This window comes from Rhineura floridana, chromosome 7 (assembly GCF_030035675.1).
Source record: "Rhineura floridana isolate rRhiFlo1 chromosome 7, rRhiFlo1.hap2, whole genome shotgun sequence".
NCBI lineage: Eukaryota > Metazoa > Chordata > Lepidosauria > Squamata > Rhineuridae > Rhineura > Rhineura floridana.
In genome coordinates, this window is record NC_084486.1 from 116,458,780 (window position 1) to 116,470,489 (window position 11,710).

At 40.7% G+C, this 11,710-nt stretch overlaps 1 protein-coding gene across 5 annotated transcripts in view; it reads left to right on the plus strand.

Moving 5' to 3' along the window:
- Positions 1-11,710, plus strand: part of LOC133389395 (zinc finger protein ZIC 1) — a 172,286-nt gene that overhangs the window by 123,858 nt on the left and 36,718 nt on the right. For all 5 annotated transcript variants that reach the window (XR_009764091.1, XR_009764090.1, XM_061636983.1 and 2 more), the window contains exon 4: positions 4,489-4,557. Coding sequence is in view for 3 of the 5 variants with exons in the window: in XM_061636983.1 (XP_061492967.1) it covers positions 4,489-4,537 (49 nt within the window). In the remaining 2 variants the exon portion in view is untranslated. The remainder of the gene's footprint in view (positions 1-4,488; positions 4,558-11,710) is intronic.

Here is an 11,710-nt window from a genome sequence, read left to right on the forward strand (position 1 = left end):
GCTGTGCATGATGTGGACTGTTGTCTGTACACAGTGATGGACTGGATGAGGGCCAATAAACTGAGCTTGCCTTGAACCCTAAGAAAATGGAGACACTGTGGTTTGGTGATTCCTGTGTACAGGAGATTGGCCAGTTGCCTGCTCTGGATGGAGTTGCACTTTAAGGTTTGGAGTTTGGGGCTGCTCTTGGATCCATCTTTGTCTCTGGAAGCATAGGTAGTGTCAGTGGCTAAGAGTGCCTTTTAACACCTATGGCTGGTATCGGTATGTCAACCACGGTCATTCTTGGACAGGGATAGTATGGCCATAGTGAATAATGCATTGGTAACCTGAATACAGGATTATTGCATGCGCTCTTTGCGGGGCTACCCTTGGGACAGTTCCTGAGGTTCCAGCTGCTGCAAAATGATTGGACTGTTGATGGGAGAGATTATTACCAGCACATAACTCCAGTGCTTAAAAGCTTTCACTGGCTGTCCATATGGTACTGGGCCCAAGCTTCCTGTATTAATTTTCAAGGCCCTTAACAACTTGGGTCCAGGATACTTCAGGAACTGCCTGGTCGTTTATATCCCTGGTCTTTGGGGGAGTCAGTGGTTCCCTATGGCTCAGATGCACAACTTGTATCCACCAGAAGCCATGTGCTCAGTATTATGGGCCTAACTGTATAGAACTCCCAGTTCAGATCAAACAGGTCTCCTCCCTGTTGAACTTCCACTGCCCACTGAAGACTTCTGGTATTCCAGCAGGCATTTTAACTGAAGTCTGATTTGATAGTTTTAATTGATTCTTACTTCCTTTGTATGCCACTTAGAGATTATTGAAGTTAAGTGTCATTGTCTAAATAGTAATAAACACACACATACATCTGGACAGCCACAGGATCTCCATCCTGCCTATATACTAATCACAAACTCATTCTTTGAGTGCCAATCCAGAACCATCTATGCATAAGAATCAGGATAAAAGAAATCCTAGGTTTTCAAAATATAAAAACAAACTGAACATGTTTAGTTAAAGGGAAAGAAAACAACTGAAAATTAGGCTGCAGAGGGGAAATGGTATGTAGTATCCTGGAAAGGGCAAGACTAGCTAGAAGTCTGAACAGGAGCACTCCTCACTGCAGTATTTTGTTGCAGGTAACGGTTAAAGATGTATTCTGCAGAAATTTGTCTAACCCTTTAAAAAAGTATTCTAATCTAGTTTTCATCACACAGATTAATCTGGTGAATTCCACATATGGATTATGTAAAATGTACAGTATTTTCTTTTGTCCTCAGACCTGGAAGCTCTTTGTTTTAACTTTGCCTGAATGGGGGTTGGTAATGAAAACTTAATGGTGATGGGAAAGTATTATTATTATTATTATTTATTTAATTTGTACTTCGCCCTTCCCCCCAGCACTCCAACATGTTCAAAAATGGGCACATTACAGGTCTCTTAATCCACATGTTTCAGCGCAGGCCCCTGGCAACTGAAAACAGATCCTAGGTTAAGCCATGCTAAATTAATCAAATCAAGTGATTCATTGCTGCCACCACCATCCCGGAGCTTCACTTTGCTGCATTTGTTTGTTTAAATTAGGACTATCTAGTCAGGAGACTGTACATATGTATCTCATACATATGAAGGCATCTTTATCCTACAAAACTGCAGACCCTTTAAGCTCCTTTTTCTGTTCCAAAAGCTTTGTAAAGGTGTTTGAGGGCATATGGTTATCAATTGTATGCTGCTGTTAAAAATAAAAAGTCAGCCATTTAGTTTGGTCAGAAATGTATCAGTACACATGAACGAACCCCTAAATTGGGAAATACAGTAAAGATTCTGACTCTGGACATTTTGACTCAGATGTTTGATTCATTGGCTTTAAGAAATAAAAGAAAACTTTCCTCCCAACAGGCAACACAGATTAACCAATCACACAACTTACTATGAAGACCTCCACTTGTGGTTGTCTTAAATGGCTGCATACATGAAACAAGTCTAGGAGTGCTTCCAAGTGTTAGATTGTTCCAGATACTAGGCTTAGAATTTGGCATTCTGGATACAATGTGTAGTCCTTGTGTAATAATGCCCATTTTGGTGTTGTGACTGGTTCTGAATTACCTCTGTTCTCATTCTGCTAAACAGCTTTTCTGCAAAAAGCTGGTTGTGTTTCTATAAAATGGTATTGTTTCCATTTTTATGGTACAGTGTGAAACCTTGTATTCATAATTTTCTTTTAATTTGTATTCATTATTTTCAGTCCCAGCTCTGTGCTTGCATTCCTTCTCTGTTTCATTCCTATATCTGCTAGATAGACCGACATTAACAAGGAGTGTGGAAGTGGATGTTGTGTGAAGGTATACCATGCCGTAATTCAGTGGTAGAGCATGTGCCTTATATACTGAAAGTCTTGGATTCATCCTGTGGTATCTCCATGTAAAAAGACTTCAGAGAGGAAGACTGGGTGGGGAAGACTTTGGCCTGAAACATTTGACATCCACTGGCAGCTGGAGCAGGCAGTAGTGGACTAAATGGGCCAGAAGTCTGGCTTGGTAGAAGGCAGTTTCAAATCCATTTACATCAATTGATTCAATTGCTGGTGGTGAGCATGCCCACATGAATGGCGAGATTCAATGTCACAACAGCAAACACAACAAGATTCCCCTTTCTCTCCTCCCTCAGCAGCCTCCCATGCCCATTAGCATAGTGACAAATACAGAAGGGCAGGGTTCATTCATGACAGTCACAGCCACACTCTCCCCCTTTTTGCATCTGGGTTGAGAATGAGATCCTTGTTAATGCTTTCTCCTAGAACAACAACAGATGTCTCTAGGAGCCAATAATGATGAAAAAGGAGACTGTTTGCTACTGAAAATAGTCTTCTCAGTGGCTGACTCACCTCCTCTCACTCTGATTGGCTCCAATCAGCAGGAAAGGACAAGGAGGCATGTTAGAAAACTATTCTCAGTGGTTAACAGATTCCCCTTTCATGCTGATTGCCTCATAGGATGCTGGAGACATTGGCATGCTGCTCCCAAAAAAGTAAGGGGTCAAAGAACCCCCAAGACCCTGGACCCCAAGACACCCCTGCCCGTGCCCTCCCTCAGTTTGCTCTGGAGGGTTCCTCAATCATTTATAGCCAATTTTAGGGGCACTCAAGGAGCAGCAGGGGGAAGGGGAAGTCCCACCTCAATGAGCAAAAGTCCCTTGCACAACTGGGATGGCATAATTGGATATAGCCCCTTTTTAAAATAAATATATATATATATATAGTGGGTTGTATCCAACATTGCATGTGCGGCATTCTACTTGTGCAGTGTGACTTCCCTTTCCTCACTTTCTCCCTGCATGCCTCCCAAATCTGCTCCAAAGGGTCCCCCGGGGGGCTATAGGGGAGAGGAGAGGAGGGGGAGGTTCTCTTGAGAAAGCAGAAGTGTGTTGTGCAAATGGAACAACAGTGTTGGAGCCGACCCCATGTATGTAGGGAAAAACAGTGGCATGGTAACTATACCGCAACAGAATTGATATTTGAGGACACATAACAAGCCTAGTACTCGTTTTAGACTGAATGTTTCTCAGTCTCTTCAGGTTACATTTTTGTTTTTTTGTGCAAAACCTGATATGCTGTACTGAGCTGGGCTGGACAACTTTTTCAGTGCCCTCTGCAGCAGGAAGGGAAGTGACACACAGCATTGACTAGGAGTGTCTTATTATCTGGAATCGTGGATAGGCATCAAAGCTATGGACAATAGCTGTCCACTGATCCCCAAGTCCTTAAGTAAAGTAATTAGTCTTACATTTGAACCAGAACTTTTCATTATTTTGGGGGTCCCAATTTGTCAATTTACTTTGTATTTTAAGATGCTCTGTGAAGTTAAAACTACATTTTCTCCTTTATGAGTGTTCAAATGCTTGAACTTTGAAAACAGAGGCCAACATTTGTTGTGATGTCTGTCTTATTGCGTGCTTCAGTCCCATGTCTGAAGCTTCAAGTTCTGCATATTAGGAGTAAATGGGAACGGACAAGAACCGCCCAAACACAAGAGTTTTGTCTTACATGATTATAATCCTAGGCTAATATTTATGAAGAGCCAGTTTCCAGGGGGAAATTAAACTAATCTGAAAAGCGTAGTAAAACACAAACCATGTATGCTGGGAGAATTTCTCCAGTGTTTCTCTCTCTTTAATGCTTATTAATAGAGACAATAGTAAACCTAAAAGGAAGCTGCTTATATCCCTTTAGTTTTGATGGTAACATGGCCTTTTGTTTAGCAAATCCTGTGCCAGATCTTGTCATTTAATTACTGAGCATACATTGTGACCTAATGTGGAAACCACAACTAATAATGTTCTCTTGGAATTCCATTAAATAAAATTTGTCAGTAGCTTTTAAAAAAACTTCTTTGCTTTTCAGATATCTAGTAGTTCACATTCCAGTATATTGTGTAACTTCATCATGTTGCTTATTGTAACTAATATCTGTGTTTCTCTTCTGTTTCTTAGGCTTGATGGATTCACAAGCATGTTTGGTACATGCTGTCAGTCTAAATAAATGAGAAACAACTAAAAAAGGTATGTATTTGGGGGAGGAGATGGGGCAAAGTCCATTGCTTCTGACAAGAGTCATCAGCAAGTATAGATTACTATACAAAATTCAACAGGGAGGGAGAGGATGAGGGCCAGAAAAGATGAGTTTGAAAAATGATGTGGCTGAATGGGTCAAAATATTTGCATTACTTAGAACACATCCACAATCCAATTACGCCCAAGTAGTGGAATTATACACTGATCCAGGAGGCTTTTAAAGACTCCCATTTATTTGAATGGAATTTATTCCCCATTAGCATGCTTAAGGTTGCAGCTATGCTCCCTTTGGCTGCAACAGAGCTAAATCACTCTAAACCCAAGTCCCTTGGCTTCATTGGCAGCAGCTTTGGAGACCAGTTCTTCTTACAAACATAAATCCAAGCATCTTTTCACAATGGAGAAACTGGCTCAGCCACTGGTGAATGGCACTTGTTAGGTTTCCCACTGAAACTATACTGCAAAACAATGGCTCACATTGGTAAATCTTCCCCTGAGCTTTCAGTACTTTTTGCATATCCTATACCGGACAGTTTCCATTCATCTTGGCACTCAAAGCAAACAAACGTTACTGTGCATCAGAGATGAAAGTGAAAATGCATATGTTAAATCCCAAGTGGAAACAGGCAAGTGAAATATATACATAGTGTTGCTTAGCAACAAACATGGTTTTTTTGGCCACCGCAACTGTGACATCAGTTAGAGAAACCAGGCTGCATCACTTGTCAGTCTCCTAGAGAGCTTCCCTTATTTTGCTTGTGGTTAAAGATGAAAGTCTCTCTCTCTCTCTCTCTCTCTCTCTCTCTCTCTCTCTCTCTCTCTCTCTGTGTGTGTGTGTGTGTGTGTTGAAATAAGGTTGCAAGGCTAATGCATTTGCTCATAAGTAAAAGCTAGCAGAACATTAACAGCCATGGGCACTTTTGGGGCATGCATCTGCACACAGGGAGAGGCACATGCAAAAAAGCATGGTCATTGCTGTGGCAAACAAATATTTAACATTGCCTTTACGTAGCTTATTGTTTGCCTTGTTCTGACCATATCTGAACTAGCTACTCCTTGCCACCCCAATAATATCATGAAATAAGCTTACAACTGCAGAGGGAGGGAGGGAGGAAGGAAGGAAGGAAGGAAGGAAGGAAGGAAGGAAGGAAGGAAGGGTGATCCAATTGGTGTCTTTGGAAGGGCTTTTGATCTAGTGGATGCTGCTGCTAATGGAAATGGAGGGCAGGCCATTTTTGCCAGTTCCCCCTTTAGCCCCCCCTCCCATTCTGGATGGACCCTAATTATCTGGATCCAATTTTCAGAAGGGGAAGAGGGAAGCGACAGATATAACCTCTTCTGTTAGCAGAGTGAGTGCAAGGGCACCAACTGGATTCCAGCCAATAAAAGCATTTTTGGGCTTGAGTACTGAAAGAATGGCATTTACAGAATCTCATTAATCTTCACAGCAATCTTAGAAAATAGGAAAGAATCATTATCCCCATATTTCAGACTCTCTCTCTCTCTCAATAGAGACACACTTAGGGTAGAGACACACTCTTCTGCCGGTTCCAGTGTGTCTTCGCCTCCCTTTTCTGAAAACGGGGGCACGCATTGCTAGTCAAACTCCTCCCCTTTTTACTGTGAAATCTGGTAGGATCAGCTTGAGTGCTTTTTTAAAATCATCTTCAGACATATTTTGCAACTGATTGGTAGATCAACCCTTTGCTCCTCCAACCCATTTCCCTTGCAACCCGTTGCCCCTCCAGGTGTGGCAAATGTAAACGCTTCGCTGTAGGCTCATGCAGAGACAGTGATTGTCCCACCACTTTGCTGTGGATGGTCCTGAAAGATATTAAGTCAGCAGTGGGGAAGGGAGGTGGGTCCAGCTGAGGGCTGAGTTGCTTCAAAACGCAGAAAAAACATTTCCGCTGCTTTTGAAATGACTAGTGTGCCCACAGCCTCTGTGCGTGTGTGTGTGTGTAGAGGTGTGGGTAGGGCAACTGAGGGAATGTGCCTTACCTAAGGCCACCCAGTGACAACATAGCTGAGATGGGCTATGGATAGAGGGCTTCCTCTCACACAACCTGAGCCACTGCATAATACCATCTCTTGTCATTAATGCTAATTCTTGTTTTTGAACTGGCAAATCACAAATGCAGTGACTTTGCTACCTGGCTTTCATAATGGTATTTGCCTGAAACTGCCCGTGCCAGGAAGAAAGCAAAGAGGAAGGCTTAGTTGCACAGAGAAGGCCCAACGTGTTTCAACAAATATCTTCTGGGTGCGCACATACATGAAACTGAAAAGTCAAAATAACTTGAAAGAGATCTTATACAAATGTCTACAAGAGAAATCTCTTCTTACACATTTCATAGGTTTTTTTCAAGTCCTTTTGACATTCAGATTCATGTATATGTGCCCTCAAAAATGATTTGTCAAAACACTTTGGGCCTAATAAATCACTTCCCTCTTTCCTTCCCCGCCTCAAATTGATGCTGTCCCTAAATTTCTTCTTTGAAAATGTTCCCCAGTTAAAACTAGGTTTTTCTCTGTTATGGTAACTTTTGGAGATTTTTTAAATGGAAGCTCTTTCAGAGAAACACTGCCTCCCCCCAATGAAAATTAGGGGAATTTATTGTCTGAGAAATAAATTAGCCCTGTGTCAGAGCCTCATCATGCAACCATTTCATAGAATGCAGCTGTAGGAAAAAGCCTGCATGTAATCACTTCCAGACATGCCAACCTATAGGGGTGGTTGTGTACATTCACATGGGACAGGCAGGATTCCACCTGGCTTGACTTTCAGCTTGTCACGTACAAATGTTCTGAAAGTGACATTTACATTGGCTAAAAACAAATCTAGGGATGGAATTTTCTGAAAAACAAAGATGCCTGGCTGTGCTGCAGTAAGACTCTGTGGGGGCACAAATCGGGGTCCCTGGTGAATTGTGGACTACAGACACATCAGTTTTATATCCACTTTTTTTTTCTAATTCCCATCTCGCTCCTTAATCTCAGTGAGAAGTGATGTTTCCTCTCAGTTCCGCCAAAAATATGAATAATTCTCATATATTATATGATGTTATACACATCTTATACACCTATACATTCCAGGTTTCCTAAAGTAAACAGCACATAAACAGATGCAGGAAACAATGCATATAACTGTGCACGAATACATACATTTTAGTGTACTATAAAATTATGCTGCAAAAATATAGTACAGATTTGGGCTTGACTATGTTATATGTATTGCATGTATAATATACACTTTTTTGCATATAATTAGTTGGGCTTTTTTAAAAAAAGATCACGACAATGCACAAGTGGCTTGGACATATGTGTATGCTCGATACAAGAGGCAGTCTGATGCAAGGAAAGCTCAACCGAACAAGAACTGGCGAATTCCATGTATATAAACCCTAATGGATCTTTTGCTGTGTGACTCTGACATGAGTGCATGGTATGCTTTCCTTTGCATCGGTCTTATACTGAAAAGGTGTGAACTGGCTCTCAGTCAGATGCATTTGACAAATGGGGGGCTTTGTCCTGTGAAAGCTTATGCCATAAGACACTTTGTTGCTTTTGCTGAAAACCCCATGGAACTGACAGATTCTTCTCCACCTCCTGGGGCACCTGGACTATGCTCTCTGTCAAGGCACCAGAGAAAATAAAAACCTCAGTTAGTTCTGGGTTCTTCTAAGCCTCATTGGGTTTTAGGTTCCTGGGGCTCTGCCACCTTCTGACAAGATAAATGTGGTGGTAGATAGGGGAGGCAGCGATTTCATTGTCTGGTACAGTATATCACAATGCTGTGCAGGACACACACATATCTGCCCGGTGCATGGCCTTATCCAGACCCACAGCAATCTTTAATTGTGCAATGCAAACATGGGTAGGGATGGCAGCTAGCTCAGAAGCACAGAGGCTGGTGGAGTGGATCAGTGCAGTTTGGCAAATAAATGGAATAGGGAAAATGTTTTGGTTGCTGCTACTCCTCCCAAGCAAAACAAAAAGGGCTTAGAGTTGACCAGGCAGGCCCACCTTTTCATGTGTGATCTCCACAGAATCACAGAGTTGGAAGGGGCCTATAAGGCCATTGAGTCCAACCCCCTGCTCAATGCAGAAATCCTAATTAAATCGTACCTGACAGGTGGCTGTTCAGCTGCCTTTAGAATGCCTCAAGTTTTGGAGAGCCCACCATCTCCCTAGGTAATTGGTTCCATTGTTGTACTGCTCTGACAGTTAGGAAGTTTTTCCTGATGTTCAGTCAAAATCTGGCTTTCTGCAAGTTGAACCTGTTATTCCATGTCCTGCTCTCTGGGTCAATTGAGAAGAGATCCTGGCCCTCCTTTGTGTGGCCATAGCTGTATGAGGGGAATAGGTGTCCACTAACAATTCTCAGCATCCATAACATGCTACAATTTCCAGGATTCTTTGGGGGAAGCCATGATTGTTAAAAGTGCTATGATACTGCTTTAAATGTACAGTGCTGATGGGGCCACAGTTAAGAATTAAAGAACAGGGTGCCTCTGAGCACATTTTGAGCCTAAGAATTAATTTTAAACCACTTAGAGGCTTTGTTATAATCAAGAGGTATATACATTTTGTTAAATAAAAAAATAAAATAATAATCTGTTTTAATTACCAGAACTGCACTGAGCTCATAGTCATTTTACAGAAAAGTCCACTGCTGGTTTCTTCATTTCAGCAGCACAATTTACATGGGAAAAGCCATTTTGTTGTTCCTACTGTTAAGTAATTTTTTTTTTTTCAATAATTTTTATTCAGATTTTCATAAAACATACAAGACAAAATCATAAAACATTCAAAGACAAAAAACAAAATCAAAAATAGTTAAACAAAAAGAAAAAAAAGAAAAAAAAAACAAAAATAAAAAATAAAGAGTAAAATATTGACTTCCCATTTGTCAAAGATCAAATCAGTTATAAGTCTATAATATATAACAATCCTGTCTCTTAAGTCATATTATAAAATCACTTTCCTCCAGTAGTTATCTTACTTAATCATCAAATCTCATAAACATTACTTTATTCTTTCCACAAAAAGTCAAAGAGAGGTTTCAATTCTTTAAGAAATATATCTATCAATTTTTTTTTCCAGATAAGCATATCGATTAATCCATCTCATTACTAATTATGATAATCTTATTGTCATAACCATAGTCAAAATAAACATTTCAATTAATCCATCACATCAGAATCTGTTAGGTTCAATAATTTCAGTAGCCATTGTTCTATTATCTCTATTAGTTCCATTTTCCATCTTCCATCTTCAGTAATCTTGTTAAGTCCAGTAATTTCAATATCCAATCTTCCATTATCAGTATTCCATAATAATCTTGCTGTCAAAGCCATAGTCATATAGTAAGAGTCTGATGGGGATTACCTCTATCCCAAATATTTTCTTGCCATCCATTCTGAATAGGTTGCTGAAATACTGCTGTAAAATCATATCTCTGTTCTTTTTTTCAAAATACACTGGGTCATCTCTTAAAAGTTTTTCCATTGTCACATGGCTGCAGATAATTCCATAGATTTTCTCTATATTGGGCTCCATCACATCATTCCAGTCCAGAAGATTATCCATGCCATTGATAACTTTATCTCTAGAATCTTCATTCATTTCTTCAGAGATAACATTGAGTTCCAAACAATAGATTTTATTTCTAAAGTCCATAGACTCCAAATCTTGTTCCTGTTCCACGTTGGTTCCAATCTCCGGGATCTCCTCTCTCACAGGGACCCCTATTCCAGTCTCCAGGGTCGCCTCTCTCACAGGGACCCCTGTTCCAATCTCCGGGGTCTCCTCTCTCACAGGGACCCCTTCCAGGGTCACCTCTCTCACAGGGACCCTTATATCTTTAATCTCCTGCTTCATTTTACTCAATTCAATTTTCATTATCTCAATCTCATCCATTATTTTCTGAAACATAGTTATTTCCAGATTTTCAGCCACTTTCTTAATTGCCATTTTAAAAGAAAAATATAGGAAAACCACTTCTTATTTCAGCAACAATTGGGTTAATACTCCAAACTTGGTGACATCACAGTATAAACAGAGCAGACAGCCTTATCTCTCCAATAGTTAAGTAAACAAAATGCAGTTCCCAGGATCGAAACAATTAATGGCAATCGTCAAGAAACAGATTCGTCAAAATAAAATAGACCAAAAAGAGAGTAGTCTCAAAACAGTATAATATTTTTCAAAATAAAAATCTGGAATAGAAATCCCTCTTCTGTGTATATCTTTAGAATGCAAATCCAGGACAGCTTTTTGCAACAAAAACAGAGATAAGCTATTAATTAGTGCGTAGCAGAGAGAAGTTATGGCTCCCCAGTGAGATGTCAAAAACTGATCAATCTGGCAAATCTCTTTTAAACAGCAACAATTTAAGTCAAGTAAAAGAAAAATATAGAAAGAAGGGTGCTTGCCTGTTAGTGCGTTCTCTCTTAGAAGATAAGGTGAACGTTCGCTTTATCAGATAGAGCTTGCTGTTAAAAATCCGTCCCACCTTCGTCGGCTGGACCTCGTCCCATAAATTAATGAGATCTGGTCGTCCCAACAAAAATAGGCTTTGAGGTTAATCTCTTCGTTTCTCCCTACCCGGGAGAAGTTTAATCAGTCAAAAAAAAAAGAAAAAACTGACTGATATATCTGAATAAGCTTCTTTTGAGGCAGGAGCCCGTCTCAAAAGCAGGCACAGGCTAAGTCACCCTTCCCGGAAGTCTTCCCTACTGTTAAGTAATTTTAAGTTTGAAGCCCTTGCTGATCTACCATAAATCATCTAGAGATCTACAGGTGGATCTACCTTGTACTCATGTTGCTGTAAGGCAGCTACTAAGGCCCCTTTGAAGGATGTGCTCCAGGCATCATGTGGAGGGTGTCTATATATTACAGAACTAGAACAAATCCAAGGGTCACTCCCAGCATTTACCTCAATCTCTACTCAACTTGCAACTAGGCTCAGCCATAACTGAAGGCACCTAAGCTTGCAGCTCATTGTTTGTGGATGGGTACTTCACCTGGTTCCAATCTTGGTGGTCTTCCTTGAGTTATATGCCTATGGGCTGCTCCTTGCCTGAGGGATGGGGATAGGAACATCACACTTCAGAGCCCAGGACAGCAGGAGGGAAGA